At 37.5% G+C, this 27,806-nt stretch overlaps 1 protein-coding gene and 1 long non-coding RNA gene across 5 annotated transcripts in view; one reads left to right on the forward strand and one right to left on the reverse strand.

Annotated features, from left to right (window-relative positions):
- CTNNBL1 (catenin beta like 1) overlaps positions 1 to 27,806 on the forward strand; it is a 230,545-nt gene that overhangs the window by 95,692 nt on the left and 107,047 nt on the right. For both annotated transcript variants that reach the window (XM_007474361.2, XM_007474362.3), the window contains 3 exons: positions 18,027 to 18,099; positions 18,359 to 18,417; positions 19,498 to 19,646. In XM_007474361.2, coding sequence (XP_007474423.1) covers positions 18,027 to 18,099; positions 18,359 to 18,417; positions 19,498 to 19,646 — 281 coding nt within the window. The remainder of the gene's footprint in view (positions 1 to 18,026; positions 18,100 to 18,358; positions 18,418 to 19,497; positions 19,647 to 27,806) is intronic.
- The window catches only part of LOC103096362 (uncharacterized), a 117,970-nt gene that overhangs the window by 27,702 nt on the left and 62,462 nt on the right, over positions 1 to 27,806 (reverse strand). The gene's annotated exons all lie outside the window — the stretch shown is intronic.

Here is a 27,806-nt window from a genome sequence, read left to right on the forward strand (position 1 = left end):
TCTTGGAAAAGAAAGTAGAACTAGTTATAAAAGAACTAATAAAGAAAAGAATCCTGATCCTAATAGAATCCCACGAGAAATCTGTTAAACTTGTAAAGAACAATTAATACCCATACTAGTACCATAGTACACAAATTACTGTCAGAAACTGACAGAGTACCCTACCAGAATACTTTCCTGTAATAAATATGGTTCTAATAACTAGAAAAGGATAAAGCATAGGAGGAAAACTATAGGCCCATATCATTATTGATTTTTGATTAAATATTTCAAAATAGAATTCTGTCTCAAACAGGCTACTGTGGTTTATCTAAGAAATCATTCATTGTGACCATGTTGGATTCATACCAGACATGAAAAACCCTTCAGCTTTAAGGAAACAATCAGCACAATCATATTAAAAATGAAAGCATCTCAAAATCACATGATTATCTTAATAGATGTGAAGGAAAAGCCTTTGACAAAGTACAACACCCACTCGTTCTAAAAACAAGTAAATTAATCCTAAAAAGCGTGCACATAGAAGCATAAATATCTGTGTAATATTGTATAATATAATCATAAAATGAATCAATCAGTAAACATTAAGTGCCTTCTGTGGCCAGGCATTTTGCTAAGCTCAGGGAGTAAAAAAAAAGAGGCAAAATATAGTCCCTACCATCAAGGAGCTCAGTGTAATAAGGGAATCAACATGTAATCAATACAAAGTAAGCTATCTATAGGATAAATAATAAATAATTAACAGAGGGAAAGCACTGGGATTAAGATGGTTTGGGGAAGACATCCTGTCAAAGGTGGAATTTTTTTGGAATTTGAAGGAAGCCAGTGAGGTCAGTGAGAACTGAGGAAGGAGAACATTCCAAGCATGGGGACAGCAAGCGAAAATACCTGTAGGTAAGAACTGAAATGTTGTTTTTTGGAATAGCCAGGTGACCATTTCTGGATCAAAGAGTAAATGTTGGGGAGTCAGGCATGGAAGATTGGAAAGGTAAGAAGCGGCTAGATTATGAAGGACTTTGAATGCCAAAGAGAGCATTTTTTTTTTTTATTTGCCCCTCCTCTAGGCAATAGGAAGCTACTGGAGTTTTTTGAATGGGAATAAGAATATGAAGGAAGGTGTGACATGATCAGATCTATGTTTTATGAACATAACTTTAGTGGCTGAATAGAGGATGGATTGGTGTGGGGAGAAAAGATTTGAGGAAGTCAGATCCACTAGCAGGCCATCGCATTAATCCAGGTGGGAGATTATGAGGGTCTATAGTAGAGTGGTGTCAGTGTCAGAGGAGAGAAGGGAATGTATTCAAAAGATGTTACAGAAATAAAATTAACTGGCTTTACCAATACCTTTGATGTGGGGGGTGAGATATTGTGAGGAATCTAGGATGACCCCTACTAGGTTGTGAGGCTGAGGGACTGAGAAGATGATAGTGCCCGCTCTTAGGGAAGGTGGGAGATAGGATGGTTTTAGTTAGAAAGAATGAATTTTGTTCAAGACCTAGAGTTTTAGATGCCTACTGGACATTGAGTTTGAGATGTGTAAAAAGGTAATTAGACATACAAGATTGGATGTCAGCAGAGATATTGAATCAGCAAAGGTAGATTTGAGAGTTATCAGTTAGACATGGTAACTAAATCCATGAGAGTTGATACAATCACCAAGTGAAGTAGTATAAAATGAGAAGAGGTTCTAGGAGAGAACACTGAGGGTCACCTCTGGTTAGAGGGCATGGTTTGGAGGAGCATTCAGGAAAAGAGACAGAGAAGGAATAGTTAGATAAAGGTAAGAGGAGAACCATGAGAGTGTGATATCCTGAAAACCCAGAAAGAAGAGTGTCAATGAGGAGAGAGTGATGACTAGTATTAAAGACTGAAGATAGATCAAGAAGAATGAGGAAAGACCATTAATATGGCAAGTAAGAAAGATCAACAATAACTGTAGAGAGAGCAGTTTCAATGGAATGATGCAATCAGAAGCCACATTGAAGGAGATAGTGATAAGAGAGAAAGTAGAGTCTCCTATTGCAGATGGCTTTTCCAAGGAATCTACAAAGGACAGTGAAGATATAGGACAATAGTTAGCAGAGTTGAAATGATTGAGTGAGAGGTTTTTCAAAGTAGGAGAGATATGGGCATGCTTGTAAGCAGTAGGAAATGAGTCAGTAGAGAGAGATTGAAAAAAAGTGAAAGTATAGATGACATATAGGAACAGTGTATTAGAGGATATAGGATGGAATAGGATCACTTAAATAAGTGGCGGTATTAACCTTGATAAGTAATAAAGTCATTTTATCATGTGAGATAGGAATGAAGGACGAGATAGTGAAAGAAAGTGCCTGAGTGATAAATGAGAAAGAGGGGAGAAAGTTCCCAGGTAATGGCCTCAGTTTCTTTCTGTAAAATAGAAGGCAAAGTTCTCAGCTGAGAGAGTAGAACAGTTAGTGAGCCATGAGAGGTGAAGTAGTAGTGCCACTCTGGAATGTGGGATAGTAAGTTGATAAGAGAGGTATAGTAGGATTGTCCAGCAGCAGTGAGAGCCCATTGAAGTTATGTAACATAAATTTATAGTGAATTGAACCAGAATGACTACATGATTTTCTCTACTTTTGTTCAGTAGGACATGTGTAGGCATGAATATGACACATGGTGGGAATGATTCAAGGCCGAGGTTTGACTGGGCGTATTCAGCAATACAATAAAAGGGGTGGAGATTCACAAGAGGAGGACAGTCTTATGCAGTGGAGAAACATTAGAACCTTTCCTAATCCTGGAACAAAATAATGATAAAAAAAAGAGGAGCTAAAACTATACCTATTCACTGATGATACTTAGATACTTAGTTTTACTTAGAAAATCCTAGGTTATCAGCAAAGATACTAATTAGGGAAATAGCTTCAGCAAAGTTTTAGGTTGTATAATCCTCAAAAACTAACACATGTCTATATTACAATAATAAGGCAATAATGGAAAGAGAAATCCCATTCTAGATAACTATAAAATATCTGGAGATCAAAATATTTGGGAAAACACAGAAAATACATATTTTGATTCTATTATGAAGTGCTCTTTTAAAAAAAAAAAGCAATTTAAAAAGCTGGAAGAATATTCAGTGCTCATGGCTAGGCCATACCAATATTATAAAAATTACAATACTTTAAATTTATTTTTAATAATAATAATAATTTAAATAATACATTAATTAGTTAATTTTTACTTTTAATGCTATAACAATCAAATTACCAAAAGAATACTTCACAGAACTCAGTAAAATATCTAAATTCGTTTAGAAAAATAAAAGTTCTAGAGTAATCTAAGGAAGTAATGAAAAGAGGTAAGGACAAAGGGGAGAAAGCACTTTGAGATCTCAAACTCTATTATAAAGCAGATGTCCATCTGGTATTAGTTTTAAAAATTTAGAGGTAGATCAATAGAAAAGACTAGATAAGGGAAGGGACTATTTAAGATAGATAAATTACTTTAATATTAACAATAGAAGAACTAGCCATTAATTGATGCAAAAATTTAATTCTAGTTTTACTTTAAATATTTTCATCCTATTTTCTTTGACTTAATAAAAAATGTAGTATCACTCAACACAGCTTTGATCTTCAAGGTATTCTTCTATTTTAGTCCTTCTAGTATTTATGGATTAGATTATAAAATAATTAAAAGGAAATCAGATCATATGCTTCTCATAGATTTGGGTAAGAAATGCTATTCTTAATCAAATATGAGGTAGTAAAAGATACAAAGATAAAATAGATAACTTAGATCATATGAAACCTGAAAAGCTTCCATAAGAACAAAATTAATGTACCTAGAGAAGAAGAGTGTGACAAGGAAATCACTTTAAAAGACTGATATATATTAATTTAAGGTCACCAAGGAATTCAGCTATGTAATTCCTAAATGAAAACTCAAGTCAGCCGTCAGCGTTTTATAGAGTTCAATTACAAACAGGACGAAGAAAGGAATTAGAGAGAGAGAGAGACAGAGAGAGAGAGAGAGAGAGAGAGAGAGAGAGAGAGAGAGAGAGAGAGAGAAAGGGGAGAGAAGGGAATAGGGCTTAAATACCCCTTCTGTTTAGGCTGGGCCAAAAGGCCCAAGCCCTTAGATAGCTGGGGCAAAGAAAAGAGATCAGTCCCTATTACTCACGTGACCAAAATGGAGAAACAGTCTCAAAGGCCCCCACCTTCAGCTTCCTTCAGAGCAAGCTTCTCAGAGCACACTCCAACCACTCAGACCAACTCCTCAAACCCCCCCTGAGTCTTCAGACCCCTCTATCTTTAAGGAAACCATCCAAGTTCCCTCCCCTCAGTTCTCACATCTACCAATCACTGTCCATCAATTTCCCTGTGCCAATGGAGGCTTTAGCTTAACCCAGGACCGCCCAGAGGTCTCTGGCTTTGCACATGTCTGTTGAAGGTCATATTCTCCAATAATTAAATCTTTGATCCTTTGCTACAGCCCTTCCTAAATCCTGTTAACCTGAGTAGGGTAGAGATTAGAATAATTAAATTTTGATCTATGCTGCAGCCCTTCCTCAATCCTGTTAGGACTGAGTAGGGTGGAGATTGATTCCAAGTATCTCCATTGTATCAATTCTAAAATCAATCATGACTCAAAGAAATTCCTGTTCTATGCTTAAGCATAGGTCAAAGTCCTTTCCATTGTTCAGCAAAAGGTTTCTGTCCTAAAGTAATCTTAAGAAGGGAGGAGGAGGAACCTCCCATGCCAATGGGGTTCACATTCCAATAGACTATCAGTAAGAAATTTTCCAAGTATGAAATTTCCCAATGGTGAAATTTCCAACATTTATAAGTCTAAGGAATTTTAAGGTTTACAAGAGAAATGGTGAAATGGGGTGGGGGTGGGGAAATCTTTTATCAAAGTGCTTTCATAAGAGTTTATTGTCTAAAACATATAAATAACAGTTATTTAAATAGTATTACAAACATCTTAGTGACTTTAATCTTTAGTGGCTCATATGTAAAAATTCAGTAAACATTTATTAACCACCTGTGCCAGCTACTGTAATAAGCCCAGGGAATACAAATATGAGCAAAAAAGAAAAACAGTCTGTGCCCTCAAGAAACAGACATTCTAATGGGGAACACAACTCAGAAAAAGAAGCAGGGAGGGAGAAAGTCCTGGAAAGGGAAGCATTATGGAAAAGTCCAGAGGAGTACTATAACCTGTTAAGAAATTAAGAGATGGCTGAACTGGTCTCCTTTCTCACTAAATGGAGATTTTTGGAGGATCCTTCTGTAAGAATGAGATTAGTATATACATATATTTGATAAAAAATAGTTTGATAAATTAAGAAATCTGGAATGTTGTCTCAAGGACTGCAGAGAGGCTTATGCAAGGAATTCTGTGGAAGGTTTTAGAATGTAAGAAGGAAGGGGAAGAGAGAGGAGAGTAGTAGCAGTTAGCCCTGGATAAAGAAAGGGTTAGCTGTCAGTTTTTTCTCTTTTTCTTACCACAGACTTGGGTTTGAGAGGAAAGAAGTATAAAAATTTAAATTATATCTCACTAATAAAAGATATATTTTAGGAGGTTTATTAAATGATCATTAGAAATCAAGGAATGACAAGGATACAAAATAAAAACCTTGTGCCCATGGCTGATTAGCCATTTCAAAATCCCCACCTTACCACCATCACCACTGTTTGCATGCCAAAAGAGAGGCAGAGCCTCAACGCCCACTCACTTTATCCTTTGTCTATAGGAAGTACATAATGACAGGAAGTCAGTGGGCTCTCAGGATATTTTCTTTTTTAAGATAACAGATTTTTAATTATACAGGAGGAAAACCTTGCTGTATCATAGCAATTTTCCTTCAAACACTTTGGAAAACACTAGGAAGAGGAATTTGTTACCATCTACTAGTGACACAATGGTTGATTTGAAGAAGACCAAGGAGATCCATTAACATATGGGTAAGTTTCCTATACAAAATGTGATAGACTCAAAAACAGGCGATGGCCGCAGTGACTACCAAAAGGCCAAAAAAACCAAATTCATATGAACTAGGGGACTCTACAGTAGGATGCAGAATTGAAGGTATGTAGGATTTGGGCATTTCCCCACTATAAGGGGTTGAAAAAGCTTCCACCAAAATGTGAGTTGATCTGCCCTCCCCCACCCCACCTATGGAGACAGAATCAGAGCCAGTGTGTGCTAGAGTCAGTGAGTGAACGAGGGGCACCTCTAGATCCTTGGTAGCTGACTAAGACCATCAAAGACTTACCCTTGAGAGCAGCTAGACCTGAAAGCCCAGCAGGCTGAAGAGCGCAGACCTTGGACTCAAGGAGATAGCACAGAGAAAGGCAGCAAATAGTAGAAGCTGCAGAGACTTGAGAGGTGGCCTCAGGCAAAAACCTTGCTCCTTAGCTCCATACACAGAGAGCCTGCCCTCCTCATTCAGATTTCTGACTGGAAAGGGAAGGAAAAACCATCATGGTGATGGCAAACAATGCCCAGGAACAACTTCCCAATACGAAGAAAAACAAGAAGGGTTTGACCTTGGGTAATTTTTACGGAGGAAAAATCCAGACTACAGAGGTGGGATTTGCAAAATCCATATCTACCCTTTGCTCTACAGTTGGCCAGCTAGTCACATTGCTGTCAGATCTTGTCTTCTCCAGAAATTGCCTCTGTTCATGGGGGCTGAACAGTTCTGACAATAGGAACTCTACATCTTCGAAATCCAGATCAAAGATCCTGAAAGCCCATTTAAGCGCCTTCTGAGATTTGAAGGGATTCTCTACAAATTTAGGGAAATGGCGCTTTATGGATTCAAGTTCCTGTGTGGAGAATTGTCTATGGGCTTTGGAGTGTATCACACCAGCATTACTAGTTAGCTTAGTGACCTCTTTCAAAGGACAGATTTTTTCATGTTCACCAGCAGCCATGTTCTCATTGTCACCTTCATTTTCCTGAGGTACATACTCTGTTTGCCCATTGTCCTTGCCCTTAACCAGATCTAACCTTAACCTTTTTTCCTTAATCCATTGTTCAAACACAGCCTTAATTATGCTCTCTAGGTTGGTATCCATGGCCATAATCTTCTCTGCCTTGAGGGGAACCACAAATCTAAAGATCTTTTTATGTTGGGTTAGAGTCTACAGGATAACCATAAAGAGTACATACACTTGACCCAGACTTGCCAGAGTACCAGTTCATTTTGGAATGGCAACTGCAAAACAGACATTGTAATGTTGCCAACATAATCCAGAATTTCCATTAACATATGGGTAAGTTTCCTATACAAAATGTGATAGACTCAAAAACAGGCGATGGCCGCAATGACCACCACTCCAAAAACAACTTGTCTGAACATTGTTTCCTTCTTATTCTACTCTGCTTGTAAAAGGATTGTGGGGTTCACTCAAACTTTAGGTGCCAGTTGTAATAGAAAAGATAATCTATGTGGAACTATTTCTGGTTGTAATAACTGGATACTCTGGCTTGAGACTAGAGAGCTGCTAGGGGACACCTGAGGCTGTCTATTTTAATGGAGATAGAAGTACTTCTGAGAGATGGAGAGATATAGAGAGATGTTGCTAGAGGGGTTGCTCTGGGGTTGTCTATAGATCACTAATGGCTTATAAATCAAGCTACTTCCTGCCTTCCACCCTTTACCTCCCAGTCTTCTATCCGAAGCCCTCCTGCCATACATGTTATTCATACATATTATGTAATAATTATTAAATTATAAAATAAGTAATTCAAGTCCAGACTCTGTCAAAACCCACAAAGGTTTCTCTCCCTGCCTAAGTCAGGAAATCCAGCCTCTTTTGATCAGGAACCCAGAGAAGAGATTTCTCCCCTGGTCAGTCACCCCCAGAGAGAGCCAAAAGATCCAATTCCTCTCCTCTGGGCAGGCCTCCTCCTGGGAACATTCTGTTTGGAATCTTCACCTTGATTTTGGAGATCAGGTTCCAACTTAGTCTGCATGCCTGGCTTGTCCTGCAAATCCTCTTTTTCTTCATGCCTCTTCCACAAAGGGAAAAATCTTTTTTATTTAAACTTTTTTCTTTAAGGGCTTCAATTAGATCAAATTGTTTATATTAATATATGGGGAAAATGTTATTTGTAACTGTCAAAAAATATATTCACTATTATAGTAATTAGAAGAATCATTCAGAGGAAGAGATTGGGCTAAAAATAGTATAAGATGATATGCAAAAATAGAAAAAGGGAGGAGGGAATAGAAGAAGAAGAAACTTGAAGAAATAAGATAAATAGGATAATCTATATCACACAAAGAGGCACATGGGAAGGGGAGAGGAAGAATACTCTTATAAGAAGGAGAGGAGGAGTGTGCTAATAGATAATACTTAAACCTTACTCTCAATGAAATCAATTCTGAGAGGGAAGAGCATCTAGATCCATTGGGGTATTGAATTCTATCTTACCCTACAGGGAAAGTGAGAAGGGAAAACTAAGGGGGGTAGAGTGGGGAGTACAAAAAGGGAGGAAAAGAGAGGGGAGAGGGAACTTAACAGACCCTAAAAAAAAATAAGAAGAAGGGAACAAAAAGGGAGGAGGCAGAAAGGGAAGCATATTAAGGGTGAGGATTAGGGGGACTGATTAAAAGCAAACAACTGGTTTAAAAGGATATAGCAAAAGAAGAAAGGATTGAACTAGGAGAGGATATCAAAATGTTGGGGAATTACAAGTAGCAATCATAACTTTGAATGTGAATGGGATGAACTCGCCCAGAAAACAAATAGCAGAGTGTTTCAGAAACGAAAATCCTACCATATGTTGTCTATAAGGAAACATGCAGGAGGCAGGTAGAAACTCACAAGTTTAGAATTAAGGGTTGGAGCAAAATCTGTTGGACCTCAACTGAGAGAAAGAAGGCAGGAGTTGCAATCATGATACCTGACAAAGCCAAAGTAAAAATAAATCTGATTAAAAGAGTTAGGGAAGGAAACTACATCTTGATAAAAGGCAGTATAGACAAGAGGAAATATCAGTAATCAACATGTATGCACCAAATGGCATCCAAATTTCTAAAGGAGAAACTAGTGCAGTTGAAGGAGGAAATAGATAGTAAAACTATACTAGTGGGAGGCCTGAACTTACCACTATCAAATCTAAATAAATCAAAAATGAAAAAATAAATAAGAAAGAGGTAAGAGATGTGAATGAACATAGATGCAAAAATCTTAAATAGAATACTAGCAAAAAGACTCCAGCATGTGATCATGAGGGTTATTCATTATGATCAGGTGGGATTTATACCAGGAATGCAAGGATGGTTCAATATTAGGAAAACCATTCACATAATTGACCATATCAACAAGCAAACAACAAAAATCTAATGATTATTTCTATAGATGCAGAAAAAGCATTTTCTCCCAAAACTCTTTTTGGTCTGTTTTCCTATTTCTTTTTTTTTTTTTAATTTAATGAAAAATTTTTTTCAGTTACATATAGAAACTATTTTTAACAATTATTTTTTGACATTTTGCAATTCAGATTCTCTTTCTCCCTCCTTTCCTCCTCAAGGTGGTAAATAGTCTGTTATAGATTATACCCATGCTTGCATGCAATACATATTTCCTTATTCTCTATTCCCTATTCTGTGGAAGAAGACATATCACACATAGAGTAAAAAACTCACAAAGTAAATAAAGTGAAAGATGAGCTGCTTTGATCTGCATTCAGATTTCAACAATTCTTTCTTTGGCTGTGGATATCATTTTTTATTATGAGTCCCTTGGAGTTATTTAGGAACCTTGTTTTTCTGATAATAGTCTAGTCCTTCACAATTGATCATCGTGAAATATTTCTGTTACTGTTCTCTTGATTTTGCTTAATTCACTTTACGTCAGTTCATATAAGTCTTTCTAGGTTTTTCTGAAATCATTCTGTTCATTATTTCTTATGGCACAATAGTAATCCATTACAACTATATACCACAACCTGTTCAGTCATTCCCCAATTGATGGGCAACGACCTCAGTTTCCAATTTTTTGCCACCACAAAAAGAGCTGCTAAAAATATTTTTGTGAAGTGTTCTAAATCTGTCCTGATTAGAGAAATGCAAATCAAAGTAACTCTGAAGTACCACCCCACACCTAGCAGATTGGCCAATATGATAGTAAAGGAAAATAATACATTTTGGAGGGACTGTGACAAAATTGGGAGTCTAATGCATTGCTGGTAGAGTTCTGAATTGATGCAACCATTCTGGAGGGCAATTTGGAATTATGCCCAAAGGGCTTTAAAAGAAAGCCTGTTCTTTGATTCATCATACCACTACTAGGGTTGTACCCTAAAGAGATAATAAAAAGGGTTATACAAAAATATTCATAGCTGCACTCTTTGTTGTGGTAAAAAATTTGGAACATGAGGGGTTGTCTCTTTATTAGGGAATGGCTGAACAAATTGTGATATATGATGGTGATGGAATACTATTGTGCTATAAGGAATGAGGAACTGCTTGATTTCTATATGAACTGGCCATGAACTGATATGGAATGAAATGAGCAGAACCAGGAGAACATTGAACATAGAAACTGAAACATTGTGGAATGATCAAATGAAATTGACTTTACTACTAATAGCAATGCAGTGATCCAGGACAATCCCAAGGGACTTATGAGAAAAAATACCATTCACGTTGAGAGAAAGAACTGTGGGAGTAAAAACATAGAAGCAAAATATGATTCATCACTTGTTCATATGTATATATGATTTAGGGTTTTGATTTTAAAAGATTACTCTTATAAAAGTGAATAATATGAAAATATCAAGTGATGACATTTATAACCCAGTGGAATTTCTTGTCAGTTCCAGGAGTGGGGCGGGAGAAAAAATGAATCATATAACCATGGAAAAATATTAAAAATTTTTTTTGTACAAATAGGTCTTTTTGCCCTGATCCTCTGGGGATGCAGACTCATTGGTGGCTTTGTTGGGTCAAAGGATATGCATAGTTTTATGGCCCTTTTGTCATGGTTCCATATTGCTCTTCAGAATCATCTTATCAGTTCACCATTCCTCCAATAGTGTATTAGCATCCCAATTGTCCCATGTCCTTCCAACATTTATCATTTTCCTTTTTGGTCATATTAGCCAATCTGATAGGTGTGAGGTGATATCTCAAGAATTGTTTTAATTTACATTTCTCTAATCAATAGTGATTGGAGCATTTATTCTAGTTTTAACTTCTTCATCTGAGAACTCTCTGTTCATATCCTTTAATCATTTCGGGGTCTCTCTTTCTTTTGATGATACTATCATCCTCATAGTAATTGAAAATATAAATCTATTTGATTTTTTTCTGCTCTCTTCACTAAGGTGACTTATATAAACAATTAGTCTTTTGGATTCTACCTCTATAAAATCTCTCCCATCCATCTATTCTTAATCATTGTCACCTTTTTTTTTGAAGACTTTTATTCTTTCCTCAGGACTATGGCCTCTTAACTAATTGGTCTTCCTGTCTCTAGTATATTAGAAAAGTACCAAAATATTTTTCCCAAAGCATAGTGACCACGTCAGAATCCTGCTTAAAAATTAGTGGTCTCTCCCAGTTGCTTGTAAAGTATATCCAAACTCTGTAGTCTGGTACCTGAAACCCTTTTACAAGCTTTTTCTAACTTATCGCTTTATTTTACATTATTCTCCTTTAAGTACTCTGTGTTTTTGTCAAAATAAACCTCAAATTATTTCTGGAATTTTTCATACTACCCTCTTCTGTGCATTTGTGTCTAGAGAGCCTGGAATAGACTTCTTCCTCATTTCTGCCTTCTCAGAATACTTTTCTTTTTTTAAGTCTCTAATTAAATACTACCTTTGTGGATAGCCTTCCCTCATTCTAGTTTCCTACCTTGCCCTGCCCTCTCATGAAAGGGTTCTCCCTCTCTGTATTCTATAGAGCATTGGCGTATCTGTGTGTCAGTTAAAGAGGTAGTAATTTAATGCACAGCTTTGAACCTATCTCTTCTAACTCCAAGTTAACCCTCATTGTACAATACCAAATCGCCCATTAATTATATAGCCATTGCTTTAGAGAAGGTTATGGTCTAAACTCTAGTTGGGGAAATTAAATTTGTATACAAGATATAGCGTTCATAGAAAGGCAAGATCATTTCTGGCTTGGGGAATAAAGGAAGACTTCTTGCTGGATGTAGAATTTGGACTAGGTCCAAAAATATGAGTTATATTTCAGTAGTCTGAGGTGCTGGGAAGAGTATTCCTGGAATAGGGAACAGAAAATGAGCCACAGTTTAAGGGGGCGAGAACTCATGGCATGGTCTGTGTTCAAGAAATTGTGAATAGTTCAGCTTTAATAAGTTTGAACTTTCTGTTAGAAATCAGGTTTTCTTTGAAGGCATGCCTCAAGTTGAATTTAGCTTTTAAAAAATTACCTAGTGCAAATTATGAGCTCATCTAGGCATATACCCTGAGTCAGTGCACATCAGCTTTCAGTTTGTAGATCTCATAAGTTAATCTGGATCATACCTGGCCAGAATTCTGAAAACTCAATGGGTTATGTCTATATTTAATATAGAAAATATACTAAAGAGGTATTGCATGTGGAATTTGTGGTGTAGGGGCACAGAGGGAACTTTTTTACTTAATATAAAATTAGTGATTGAACCTTGAGTTTTAAACATTAAGCTTGTAGATAGATGGGCAGTTTGGTGGATTAGAGTGCAATTGGTAGAGTATCAGACCTGGCATCAAGAAGACCCGAGTTCAAATTGAGCCTAACTGGTTTATACTTACTGGCTATATGACCCTGGGCAAATAATTTAATCCTGATTGCCTCAGTTTCCCTATTTGTAAAGTGAGCTGGGGAAAGAAATGGCAAACCACTCCAGGATCTTTGCCAAGAAGACCCTAAATGGGGTCACAAAGATAGACACTACTGGAAAATGATTGAACAAGCTTGTAGAAGCTCCAGCTCTAAGGTGATCACTTCCCTCATCATTTTCACTTCCAGAAATTAGTTTTCCTTTTGAAAACTGGAAAGGGAGGGACTTGAGTTTGCTCTAGTTTAGCTGACATGTCCTATTCCAGAGATTGCCTCATTTAAAAGACCATAGGTAGTAGTAGTAGTAGTAGTAGTAGTAGTAGTAGTAGTAGTAGTAGTAGTAGTAGTAGTCTCTCGGTAACCGAGGATGACGATTGTCTTTGTGTGTTTTTGTGCACAAAGACACTTGTGCATGAAGATTTAAGTGGAAAAGTCAATGCACAGAGACAGTCCCACTCTTTCGGCGTTGGAAGCCTGGGTCCATTGGCACGAAAAGTCATTATATCTGGAGACTTCCTCAGCTGCATTGGATGGCTGTGTTGTCTTTTGTGCTCCAACACGCCCTAAGCACTCCACAGTGCTTTACTGCGTCGCCCTCTCAGCCATTGAACCTTCTTATTGGGTTCTTCCGCCTGTTCCGCCGAAGCAGTCTTCACATGCTAGGTGAGCAAAGCCCTGGTTCACCAGGGGTCTATGACCCAATGGCTACCCTCACAAGGTTTAGCCGGCCTGTCGACGCCGTTGCCCGGGGTGTGGCCGCTGCCGCATGCTAGCAGCTACTAGGAGCCACAAGTGAGATCTGGGTGTCAGGTGAGGGTCAGAAGCTGGAGAGCTTCCCTAGGAGGGCACAACAAGCCTTCCATACCAAAGATAATATTCCTCCCTGAGCACCCCATACACCCCATAGGTTCTAGAAATAATAGAACATTGATGAAACTCACTCAGTTCTCCACACCTAATAAACAAGGGTTTATTAGTTGTTTGTTTGTTTTTTTTTAATAATAGTGAGCAGTTTAGTTCTTGGTAGCATAGTAACAGTATAGATCAAAGTAATTTCAAAACATAGATGAATCCTCATCGTCATTGTTATCTCCTCTAGGCCTGGCTCTCAATCCACTGAGCAACCCAGCTTCTCCCCAATAGGTTTATATTTTAAAATTAAATTCTGAGCAATTAAAATATTTTCCCCCAAAAGGAATAGTTTTTTCCTTTATAAGTATTTTTGATGAAACTCATCAAACTAATTAGAATAATTTTCTTTCAACATAACTAACCTGTTAATTAATTTGTAGTCTAGTTTTATGCTTTCTTTCTTGACTTAATTTCATACTTGACTTGAAGAAGCCTTAGACTTTGTTAGCCATTTTTGCTACCTTCTTTTTTATGTTTTCACAAGAGAAAATACCAACTTGAATTTTTTCAGTCATCTCCTCCCCCTTTAATCTTTAGTTTCTCACTCTCTCTGATCATCTATAACAGCACTGGCAAACCTTTTAGAAAAACGTGCCCAAACTTCACCTTCAAGCTGCTTATGAGTGGCAATACACCCCCCCCCCCCAACCCCTTACCCCCACAAACACACCCGGGTATTATCCCAGACAGCAGAGGGAGGAAGTGCTCACATTGGGCTCCTGGGTGGAGGGGCAGGGCATGTGAAAATTGTCCTCACGCATAGTGAAGAGGGTGAGGGGAGCAGCCCCCCTCCCTGCTGCCAGGGCATGTGTGCCACGCCTTCAACAACACAGACCTCACAGGGACTTCCTTACCCTCTCCTAGACCCACTACATAGTCACATGCTGTTCTTCCCCATTCTCCCTCCAATTTACTGGTTGTTCTGGTAGAGTTGGATTACTTTTGCCACTGTGAGGCTCATCCTTTATCACTGTCATTCAGTATCCTCTCCTTTGAAATTCATTTAATTCATGTTTATCACCTAGTTAGGATTATGGCAGCTGTTTTTCCTAGATCTCCAGGACTTTTTTCAATGAGTTCAGTATCTGACTCATAATGTTCTATCCTTCCCTAATACTAGGGATCTTCAACTGCATGAAATATGCAAAAACGTGTTACTATTTTAAAAGCCAAATGGCTATCCACTGTTTTTCCCCTGAAACAACTCTATACTGTCCTCTTTTTGCTAGTCCTTTGGCCCTTTGTCCTATTGAAGGTCTTGCCTTTCTAAACCCTTGTCTTGGATTACTCTTAACATCTGCTGCCTTTACTCCTGATTTTCTATTGAATGAAGTTGGAGAAAAACCACAAAAGTGTGCTGACTGGTTCCATTTCTAATTTATGCTACATAATCTCAAGTGGGCCCTCGCTGCAGTACAGCAATCTTTGAACACCTTTTACATTTCCTTAATTGATTCAAGGTTGGGGAGGGAAGGGGAAAGAGAGAGAGTAAGTATATTACTGAGGCTATTCTCAGAGAGATCCCTCTCCTTTCCTGTTCCTTATCACTTAGATGCTTTTTGCCACTATCCCATTCACCCTGTTTCACTCACACTAAAGGGTGGCTCTTCTCTTTGCCAAGACAAACCCTTCTAACCTACACAAATGATTCCATTCCATCTTCTCTAATAGATTGCCTCCTCTGTCATCTACATTCTGTCACTTATTTTCAATCACTGACTGTTGGCTACTTCACTGCTATCTGATCACATGCCCATATCTCCTCACCCTAAAAAACTCATTACATGATCCATGTCTCCCTGTTAGCTATAATCTTATATCTCTTCTCTCTTTTATGACCAAACCCCTCAAGAAGGCTGACTACAATAGTGCTTCCACCCTCTTCACTCTTTGTACTTTGCAGTTTGACTTCTAAACGTATAAATTAACCCAAACTGTCTTCTCCAAAGTTCTTAAATTGCTAAATTGATATGGCCTTTTTTCCTGTCCATATCCTTCTTGACCTTTCTATAGCTTTTGATATTGTTGATCTCTTTTCTTCCTAAGTCACATTGTCACTCTTGGTTCTTCTCTTACCAGTCTTGCCACTACTCTGTCTCCTCTGCCAGATCTATATCCTAATCATGCTCACTAACTGTGAATGTTCTCCAGGCTCTCTCCAGGGTCCTCTATACTGTTTTATTTAGTGATCTCATCAGGTCTTAAAGTTACAGTTATCACCCCAATGTAGCTAACGTTTAGATATATTCATTTAAGCCTTAATCTCTCTAACATTCTTACATCTCCAGCTGCTTATTAGACATCTCAAACTAGATGTCCTATAGCTTTCTTAAAATCAACATGGCTAAAACAGAACTTATCTTTTCCTCTTAATACCTCTCTTCTTTCTAACATTGTACTTTTGGTAGAAGATACCACTATCTTCTCAGTTAATAACTCAGGCTATCATTAAATCCCTATCTTTCTCCTTACATTCAAGCCAAACTGGCATTCTTTTTGTTCTTTACGTTTGGTGTTCCATCTCTCATCTCATATCTTTGCATTAGCTGTCTCTCATACCTGGAATGGACTTCCTCTTAACCTCCACTTCATACTAACCTTCAAAACACTCCACAAATATGTCTTAATCAATACCTTTTCTCCTTCTCACACTAAAAGGTGGCTCTTTAGTGCTATTGCCCCCCCCCCATTTATTTTGATTTTTTCTTAACCCTTACTTTCTGTCTTAGTAACAACTCTAAGACATAGAGATGAAGATTAAGTAGTTGGGGTTAAATGACTTGCCCAGGATCACCCAGCTAGGCATATGTGTTGGAATCCAGGCCCTTCTGACTCCATGCCTGGTTCCCTATACACTGAGCCACCTAGCTACCTTTATTTCATATTTTTTTTATTAAGGTTTATTTTTTCATGAACAAAAATCCTTTTTTTTTCTCCATCCTACCTCCCTACTTCATGAAAAAAATAGACAAATTTATTTCTTGTCCCTGTTCAAAAAATGTATGTCTCATCTGCACTTTTGAGTCCATCTCACGTCTCTATTAAAAGATGAACAGCATTGGTCCTCTGGAATCATGGATGGTCATTGCATTAATTATAGTTCTTTCAGCTTTCATAGTTATTCGTTTTTGCAGTGTTGTTTTTAAAATTGTTCATTTTTAGAATATTGATGTTAGAAACTAAGTTGTTTTTCTATTTCTTTATGGTTCATTCATACAGGTCTTTTTGTGACTCTTTGAAGTTATTTTTCTCATTTCTTATACCACATCATATTTGTATGCCATAATTTGTTTTACCATTTTTATACTTAGTATATTCCTTATTCTGTATATACTTTATGTGCCTGTTTTTTTCCCTATAGAATGTGAACTCCTTGAGTGGAAGGATGGTTCCATTTTTTACCTTTAGATCACTAGGATCTAGCATAGAGCCTGGTACATAGTAATGAAATGCTCATTGATTGATTAGCTAATAAGGTTATTGTTTTGGTTTATGGTTTCCCTAAATCCTTCCTGATCTGTAAGAATGAATACTTCTCTGCTCACCCCAAAACTGTGGTATTAGTTATATGAGGGTCAAATATATGCCTAGTAGAATGAATGAATGAATAAAAAGTATTTTTCTTTGCTCGCAATATCAAATGTATGGTGTATTGTTGATACAACATTCTTCTGCTACAGTGCTATGAAAATTTATTGTCATTTGGGAATAACCCTGTGTTGCTGAGAGCAAACAAAAGGACTCCAGATGGGCTGTGTGTCTCTAACCTAAAGAGTCTAGCTTACTAAATGCAGGGAACCTCATCCCAAGAAAGGTAGATGGCTGCTAGGTGATAATTTTTTTTGGTCTTTACAGTTAATCAAGATTACTTCTTAGGATATGGAAGAGGGAACACCTATACTAATGAAAGTGCCTGAGCTTTTTAAGCACTTGAGTCACATGGACATTAGTCATCTTAAAGAGCTCCAGTCTGCCCAGAAAGGAGTCATATCTGAGCCTCACTGCTTTTTAGTGTCTAATGTTATCTTCATTTTGGCCTATCAGGTGCCATTCTCTCTCCCCGTCCCCCCAACCCTTACCCCATGATCACCAAATTCCCTTTGAAGCAGATAACTTTTATTCTGGCATATTCATCTCTTAATCATTCTTTGATTTATCATCTAGCATTGGATGCATAGTGGAAGGTAATTCAGTGGTTACCAGTTCTTCAACCCTTAAATAACTCCTCCTTTTCTCATTCCAAGCATTGATTTTGGCAACTGTGAAAAAACTTGTCCTGTTGCCTTGATATCCCAGTTATGATTTTCTTATTTCTCATATTTCCGAACAGGCAAAAATGCCTTTTGATGCCAACAAGCTTTACTGCAGTGAGGTGCTAGCCATTCTGCTACAAGATAATGATGGTAAGATATCCCACCCCTCTCCAACTCTCCACCCCCTACCGTATTGATATTCTGTTAGATTAGGAGCAAGACTTGTTTCAGATCATGACTGTGCTTGCCTGTCTTTGGTGTCCCCTTTGCTTTTTCTCTTGCTCTCTCTGCCACTTTGTACTCTGTCAGGCTGTATTGATTTTGTTTGCTGATGTATCAGTGTTAGATGGCTGTAAAATCTGACAGTTAGCTTCATTTTTTTTCTCCCAATATTTTTTTTTCTTTTTAGACAACAGGGAATTGCTTGGGGAACTGGATGGAATCGATGTGCTTCTTCAGCAGTTATCTGTGAGTAATTCTCATGTTTCCTGCCTGCCATTAAGATACACAGCCTAGTTTAAATGGGAGGTGGGGCCAGAAATAGTGGCAGGAGATTTATGACATGTGATATAAGCAGGTTTTGAGATGTGTTTAATAGACTGAAGATTGTTTCCTGCAATCTCATTGGAGCCTCATGCTTTGCCACTACTTCTGAGCTATTCGCTCTATAAGCTATACTTGCTTCCCTGTATTTTGTTTTGACTATGATATTCTAGTTAGTATATGCACAAAAAAGAGGTGTGTCTCAGCCCACAGAAGATCAGCTGAAATACCACATTGTTTTATTTATTGTGGGCCTGCTTTTTATATTTACATCCCTTCTTTCTTACCAAGATGAATTGCATTGATGCAAGTTAGTAAAGGTTTTTTTCTGGCAAGAGGAATGTTTTAAATTCTTTGAAATGGACTGAGTTGGGTGTAGGGAAAGAGTGATATTTGGAAAATGGTTATAGTAAGTTGGTGATTGCCACCTGTAAACAGTGAGACAAGAAAAGGAAGGATATTTAAAACATTGGTACTCTGATAGCCTCAAACCCAGTAGTTTCCAAATACTGGCAAGATTTCTTCTGGCAGGTCTCATTTGAACTACTCTGAAAACAGAACTGAAAAAGATCTTTTGGATGAAATATTGTGGTTCTTGGGGATTTGCTGGGTTTCCTTTGGGAGTTTGCATACAGCTCCATTCTTGGTGCTGGCAGAATAAATGACTTGGCTTTACTCTAGGAAAGATCTGCTAAATATCCATAAATTTAACAATTTTGGAAGATGCTTAGTCATATTCTTGACAGATTAGATTTATCTGTAGTAGATCATGTTAAGTGTTCATATATTACTGCATCATTTTCCCCCTAGTTATTATTTCTAACCAGTGGGCAAAACCAAATAAGGATCAGTTTGACTGAAATGGAAATTAGCTCATAGCAGGTAGTACATTCAGATGATCATACTGTGGAACCATGTAAGACTAACTTGAAGAAGCTTTCAAGGTTATTTACTGAAAGAACTTCTCTTTATGAACATGAAGTCTGCTTCTGTTTGGAATTGCAGGTATTTAAGAGACACAATCCTGGTACAACAGAAGAGCAAGAAATGATGGAGAACTTGTTTGATTCACTCTGTTCCTGTTTAATGCTTAGTTCCAATCGTGAGCGTTTCTTGAAGGGAGAAGGTCTCCAGCTGATGAATCTCATGCTCAGGTGTGTTGGGATGATCATCTGGCTTGCATCTTTCCTGCCCTCTTCCCAATAGTTCTCTCAGGGTAAAACAGCCAAGGACTGTGACTAAAGACTAAAAGTCCCATGAGCTTCTTCACCTTGTAACATGCTACATTATTTCTTTATCCTTTCGCCTCCCTTTTCACTCCTAGCTCCCACCAGGATGGTTGAATTTCTTTTAACAGCTTCTAAAAGGCAGACATTTTGAGCTGTTTATCACTCATCACTACATCTTACTCTTATTAATCCTTTATCAGCTTTGTTGATACTTGGTGTCTTTCTTTTCTTGAATATAATAGTGTTTGGAAATTCAATAACTGATCTGCTTTCTTAAAGTTAGATCACCCTCTCCCTATAGTGTTCACATCTATTTTTGTATTTTTGCCACTAATAATATATTATGCCAAGCAAGGTGGTACAGTGGATAGAATATTACATTTGGATGAGGAAGACCTGAGTTCAAATCCAGCCTCAGAAACTTACTAGTTCTATGACTTCTCTTCTTGAGTTTCCTCTTGTTCAAAAAGGGGATGATAATAATGGCACTTTCCTCCCAACGTAGTTGTGAGGATCAAATGAGAGGATATTTGTAAAGTGCTTTGTAAATCTTAAAGCATTATTTGAATGCTAGATGCTACTGCTATTACCACCATCACCACTACCACTACTATTTTAATTACATTTAACTATATTTTGCAAGGTTGTAGGATGTTAAAGTTGAAAAGGGCCGTATTGATCATCTCTTCCAATACATCTAATCAGGAATCCCATGTGCAAAAGTCCTTGGCAGTGATTAGCTTACTTCTATTCAATGACTTTTACTGCCATGATTCTCACAACTTGAGTGATTGATTTCCCCAAATGCCTCATTTTCCAGATGGATGAGAACAAGAGAGAGGAAGCTACTTACCCAAAATGCAATAGTAAGAGACAATGCTAGGACTTAAATCCAGAACTCTGCTTCGTGCCCTTTCCATTGTGCTACTGTGTTTTCCAATTGTTAGATAGCAGTGATTGTTAGTTCTTCATATCCAGTCATGTAATAAGCTTCCTTGTGACTTTAACCCTGAGGTCTTCTTTAAAGGAAAGCATTTCTGGAATCTTTCTTATAAAGTATATTTGTCCAAAGTAGACCAGGTCTGGTCCCATGCTCAATTAGTTAAGTTTATTGTGGGAAAAGACTTTTTTTTTTTAATGGTATGAGGGGTAAGAGGGATTACAAGATTGCCATTAAAGATACTGTCACATTTTTAGTAGATCATGAGCAAGGAGTCATATAGGATGGGAAGGAGTATATAGGTTGTGATTTTTGCTATTGGAGGAAGCACCCTCATGATGAATTAATATAAAAAGTGAGTGGTAATAAGCACATGAAAAAGTGTTCTAAATCTCTTATAATCAGAGAAATGCAAATCAAAACAACTCTGAGGTATCACCTCACACCTAGCAAATTAGCTAACATGACAGCAAAGGAAAGTAATGAATGTTGGAGGGGATGTGGCAAAGTTGGGACATTAATGCATTGCTGGTGGAGTTGTGAATTGATCCAACCATTCTGGAGGGCAATCTGGAACTATGCCCAAAGGGCACTAAAAGATTGTCTTCCCTTTGATCCAGCCATAGAATTGCTGGGTTTGTACCCCAAAGAGATAATAAGGAAAAAGACATATACAAGAATATTCATATCTTTGCTCTTTGTGGTGGCAAAAAATTGGAAAATGAGGGGATGCTCTTCAATTGGGGAATGGATGAACAAATTGTGGTATCTCTTGGTGATGGAATAATATTGTGCTCAAAGGAATAATAAAGTGGTGGAATTCCATGTGAACTGGAACTCCAGGAAGTGATGCAGAGGGAAAGGAGCAGAACCAGGAGAACATTGTACACAGAGACCGATACACTGTGGTACAGTCCAATGTAATGGACTACTCCATTAGTGGCAATGCAGTGTTCTTGAACAACCCAGAGGGACCTATGAGAAAAACCACTATCCACATTCAGAGGAAAAACTGTGGGAGTAGAAACACAGAAGAAAAACAAGTGCTTGAATACATGGGTCGAGGGGATATGGCTGGGGAGGTAGACTCTAAATGAACATCCTAATGCAAACAACAACATGGAAATAGGTTCTGATCAAGGACACGTGTAATACCCAGTGGAATTGCACATTGGCTATGGGAGGGTAGGGGTAGGGGAGGGAGGAATAGAAAATGGTTTTTGTAATCAAGGAATAATGTTTGAAATTGACCAAATTAAAAAAAAAGTGAGTGGTAAAAATGTAACTCCAAGGATTCCAGTGTTTGAGTAATTCTTTTTCTGATGACATGCTGCTAAAACCTCTGTATGATTCATTGCCATTAGCACTAATTTCCTGTCCTTTTGTTGAAATGACCACACAAAACAAATTAAAAAGATGCTTTCTCTTTCTTGGGTCTTCTGACCTTAAAACTACATTCTTTGGGGACCTTTCCATATTCTCTGTAATGTGCTAAGTTGTCACTGTCTTCCAACTGTTGTGTGCAAATATGAAATGAAGCATTCCTGTAGCAGATGGCTTTGTAATGTGCACCAGTGGGAAGCTGAATAAATAACCAGAAATAGATATTATTCAAAGAAGAATGTTGAGATTCCTTAAAGATAATAATAAAGAAGAGCTCCAAATCAAAAGGATGAGGGACTCTACTTCTCAAAGATCTTTGAACTTTTTAATTTTAAATGCTAAAGTGGCTAGTGAGGTTTGTCTTGAAACTATAATTAGCTGAATTGCCTGGTTCAGCAATTCCTTTTTCTTCTCTCTTTTGGTGTTGTTTGTTTTTCTTCTGCAGCATTTGAAATGGAAGGTTTAATTGGGAAAGGTGTTTTTTTTTGGGGGGGGGGGGCTACACCATGCCCGACTAGAGAGAGTCACTAACTTGTTTTCAGAGAATCTAGAGCTTCACCAATTGCATTAATTTTTAGAGATTAGGAAACTGAGGCCTAGAGAGGGAGACTTGTCCAAAGTCAGAACTTGCCAATTTGAGGAGCTGAATTGTCTCTAAATCCAGGGCACTTTCCTCTATACCACATTGCTCACCACATATTTCAGAAAGTTCTTTTTGATAGTGTATGTTATTAAGGGAAATGTGATTGAAATGGGCCCTACCATCCAGAAATTATTTTGCATTCACATTTCCTAATGCCAGCTTCTGTGCAGCTAGAGAATTGATAGTGATGTTGCCTTTCCTTTTCTTACAGTGATTTTTACATATACTAGCACATGGCCTAGAAACAATGACTTGTGTAGGATTCAATGACCTAGCCTTTAAATTTGTTGGTGACCTCAGATCTCAGTGAAATTTGAGCTATTAAGACAGCTGGGCAAGCAGCGGGGCAAGTTGATAGTGCTGGGACCAAAGTTAAGAAGATCAGAGTTCAAGGTCAGCCTTAGATACTAGCTGTGTGGACCTGACACTTAAGGTTTGCCTCAGTCTTCTTACCTCTAAAATAGAGATAGTAGGAGTATTTGCCTTTCAGAGTAGTTGTGAGGCTTAAATGAGATATTTTTAAAGTGCTTAAGCACAGTTCTTGGCACATAATTCTCCCTCCCTCTTTCTCTCCCTACCTGTTGTCCTTCCCACTCCCCCCATTCCCTTTAACAACCCTTGTTGTTTGCACCTGAACTACTATGTTGACTATTATTACTAAATGTGAAGACTAGGGAACTAGAGGCCTTTTCTATTACTTTTTCCCTTCTTAGTAAAAACAAAACAAACAACCCATTTTTCTGACACTCAAGGCATGATTGTCTCAGTGAAAGAAAGCTGAGTATTTTGTAACTAGAACAATCAATCTCAGCTTCCAAGAAGAGATATGGAAATGCATCTCTTTCCTTTTCACTGAAGAAGTGGGAAGACCTTGGATGTACAGTATTGCATATGCTGTCAGATGTGATTGCTGTGGGGTTGGTTTTTCTGACCTGCTTTTTTCAAATTTTCAATTTGAACATTATTTTATTTGGTCATTTTCAAACATTATTCCTTGAAAAAAAGAGATCATTTTCTTCCCCCCCTCCCCCCCCCCCAACTCCTCCCATAGCTGATGCTCAATTCCACTGGGTATCACATCTGTCCTTGATTCGAACCCATTTCCATGTTGTTGGTATTTGTATTAGGCTGTTGATTTAGAGTCTCTCCTCAATCATGTCCCCTCAACCCCTGTAGTCAAACAGTTGCTTTTCTTCAGTGTTTTTAGTCCCACGGTTTGCCCTTTGCTTGTGGATAGTGTTTTTTTCTCCTAGATCCCTGCAGAATGTTCAGGGACATTGTATTGACACTAATGGAGAAGTCCATTACGTTCGATTATACCACAGTGTATTAGTCTTTGTGTACAATGTTCTCCTGGTTCTGCTCCTTTCACTCTGCATCACTTTCTGGAGGTTGTTCCAGTCTCCATGGAATTCCTCCACTTTATTATTCCTTTGAGCACAATAGTATTCCATCACCAACCTGACCTGCTTTTTTGTTGTTGCAAGGAATGGCTCGTTGCAGGAGTGGAGTGGGCAGTTGTTATACTTAGAAATGACTATTATATGAAACCAGGAGCCATCAATAAGATATTTTTATGAGAGCAAGATCTTCAAAGATTAAATTTTAACCTATTTTAAGAAAGTGTTCTGGTTTGTCTGTTTTAATTACTTTTAAATTTTTTATACTGGTTCCCTAAGGCATTTTAAAGAAAGGCATTTTTTTTTAAACCCTTACCTTCCATCTTGGAGTCAATACTGTGTATTGGCTCCAAGGCAGAAGAGTGGTAAGGGCTAGGCAATGGGGGTCAAGTGACTTACCCAGGGTCACACAGCTGGGAAGTGTCTGAGGTCAGATAAGAAAGGCATATTTTAAAATAAAACTTTTTAAAAGAGAAACATCATAGAACATATGATCAGATTTAGATGCCTTCATGGAGCTTAAAATTTAGTTGAGGAATGAAACAACATACACAGGTAATTATAATACACATCAATACATACATGAAAAGTATATTAGAGAGGTGCAAATTTTAGTCTTAACACTTAATGAATCAGTTCTCACACTGTCATAGGATCAAAATACTTGCAAATAACACCTTTTATGCTAATTGTATTGTAGTTATTTTCAAGTGTTATTTTCAAGAAAACAATTTAGAAACAAAAGTTGCAAAGGGACCTTGGTCATCATCCGAATGAACTTTCTATCTTAAATATAGGAAACTGAAGCCAAGAGAATCTGGAGACCTCCCATAGAATGAGATGTACCAAATATTTTCTTAAATAAATGGGCATATGAAAAACTGAAGAGCAATTCGTAGTGGGGCTCTTGGTGGATTGTATGTTGTTGTCACTTTTGCAGCCTGGAAGAGGAGATTACTTCCAGATCCCGTATGGTGTGTTAGGACATGTGCTGCTTTTAGAGTCAGGTCCAAAGACATCTCTGGCATTTAGAAGCAGAGTACAGACTGTGGACAATTCTTGGGCATTCTGACCAGCTAGTCATCTGTAAAAACAATATCTACACCTACCTCACAAGGTTGTTGTAAGGGTTAAGTGGGAAAATAATGCAAATAAAGTGCTTTAGAATTTGCAAAATATTATACAAACATCACTTGTTAATAAGCCATCATGCATAGGACTTTACAAGAAGTCTTGTGCCCCTAATTTACTAGCAGCTTTAATCCTAAGATATTTTCTTACTCTTTGGGGGGATGGTTACCTATTTAGAAAAGGCTTTGGGCTTGAAAATAGATTCCTTCTTTCAATCAGTCTTTTTAATGTCTAGCTTGTGTTTAGCACTGTCTGTGCTAGGCACTTTGAGGGTATAGAGTAAGGTGTGGCAGGCAGAATATGAAAGTTAATATATCTTCCATATTCCCAATATTCTCATTGTTGAGGGAAGATTTGTAAATTAATGTATGTTGGCAGCTGTACCTGAAAAAAGGAATCTCTAATTAAAGTGTACAATCCTGTTTCCATATGCTGGGATCTTTCCAATTGTATTTCAATAATACTTCATGGATCTGTGATTTAATTAGTATGGGTACTCTCTGTCAGATTTTTTATAAGTATTCCATACTTTTTATGGCTGAAAAAAGTAATCTTTTGGTGGCCAGTGATTGTTGTTTTGTTAATAAACCTTTCTGCACTCAGGCAAGCTGATCTTGGAGTCATCTCTAATGCTGGCTTGAGATTATTTTGGATTCTCAAAGGTTATCCCAGGCAAATACAAAATGCTGGATTTACCCATTCCCTTCATCTCTACCTCCACAAATTTTCATTTGTTGAAGCTGAATCTTTAAAAACTATGGTCAAATACTGTTTTCTTCAAGGACTCTTCCCTGATGTCCCTTCCACAGTTTTTTTTTTGAAAATTTTATTTAATTACTCAATTTAGAATATTTTTCCTAGGTTACAAGAATCATGTTCTTTCCCTCCCCTCCCCCACACCTTCCCATAGCCTCAATTTTACATGTGTTGTTGATCAAAACCTATTTCCATATTATTGATGTTTGCACTAGGATGATCATTTAGTCTACATCCCCAGTCATATCCCCATTGACTGTGTGATCAAGCCATTTTTTTTCTTCTGTTTCTGTTCCCACAGTTCTTCCTCTGAATGTGGATAGTGTTCTTTCACATAAATCCCTCCGAATTATTTACATTTGAGACAAATACAATGTGGTACAATCAATTGACCACAGTGTATTGGTCTCTGTGTACAATGTTCTCCTGGTTCTGCTCCTCTCACTCTGCATCACTTCCTGGAGGTTGTTCCAGTTCACATGGAATTCCTTCAGTTCATTATTTCATTGAGCACAGTAGTATTCCATCACCAACATATACCACAATTTGTTCAGCCATTCCCAATAGAAGGGCATCCCCTCATTTTCCAATTTTTTGCCACCACAAAGAGTACAACTATGAATATTCTTGTACATGTCTTTTTTTTTTTTTATTAATTCTTTGGGGTATAAACCCAGCAGTGCTATGGCTGGATCAAAGGGCTAGCAATCTTTTAGCGTCCTTTGGGCATAATTCCAAATTGGCCTCCAGAATGGTTGGGCCAATTCACAACTCCACCAGCAATGCATTAATGTCCCAATTTTGCCACATCCCCTCCAGCATTCTTGACTTTCCTTTGCTGTCATGTTAGCCTATCTGTTAGGTCTGAGGAGGTGGTACCTCAGAGTTGTTTTGATTTGCATTTTCTGATTATAAGAAATGTAGAACACTTTTTCATGTGCTTATTAATAGTTTTGATTTCTTTATCTGAAAATTGCCTATTCATGTCCCTTGACCATTTATCAATTAGAGAATGGCTTAATTTTTTGTATAATTGATTTATCTCTTTATAAATTTGAGTAATTAGACCTCTGTCACAGGTTTTTGTTATGAAGATTTTTTTCCCCAACTTGTTGCTTCTTCTTATTTTGGGTGCATTGGTTTTGTTTGTACAAAAACTTTTTAATTTAATGTAATCAAAATTATTTATTTTATTTTTGTAATTTTTTTCTAACTCTTCCTTGGTTTTAAAGTCTTTTCCTTTTCCAAAGATCTGACAAGTATACTATTCTGTGTTTACCTAGTTTCCTTATAGTTTCCTTCTTTATATTTAAGTCATTCCACCATTCTGAGTTCATCTTGGTGTAGGGTGTAAGATGTTGATCCAAACCTAATCTCTCCCATGCTGTCTTCCAATTTTCCCAGCAGTTTTTGTCAAATAGTGGATTTTTGTCCCCAAAGCTGTGATCTTTGGGTTTATCATAGACTGTCTTGCTGAGGTCACTTTTCCACTGATCCTCCTTTCTGTCTCTTAGCCAATACAATATTGTTTTGATGTTGATGACCACTGCTTTATAGTATAGTTTGAGATGTGGTACTGCTAGACCACCTTCCTTCACATTTTTTTTATTATTTCCCTGAATATCTTTGATCTTTTGTTCTTCCAAATGAACTTTATTATGTTTTTTTCTAATTCAGCAAAAATGTTTTTTTGTAGTTTGATAACTACCAAATAAGTAAATGAGTTTGGGTAGGATTGTCATTTTTGTTATGTCAGTTCGTCCTACCCTGAATAATTAATGTTTTTCCAGTTATTTAGATCTAGTTTTAATTGTGTGGAGAGTGTTTTATAG

Source organism: Monodelphis domestica, chromosome 1 (genome assembly GCF_027887165.1).
Source record: "Monodelphis domestica isolate mMonDom1 chromosome 1, mMonDom1.pri, whole genome shotgun sequence".
Lineage (NCBI taxonomy): Eukaryota > Metazoa > Chordata > Mammalia > Didelphimorphia > Didelphidae > Monodelphis > Monodelphis domestica.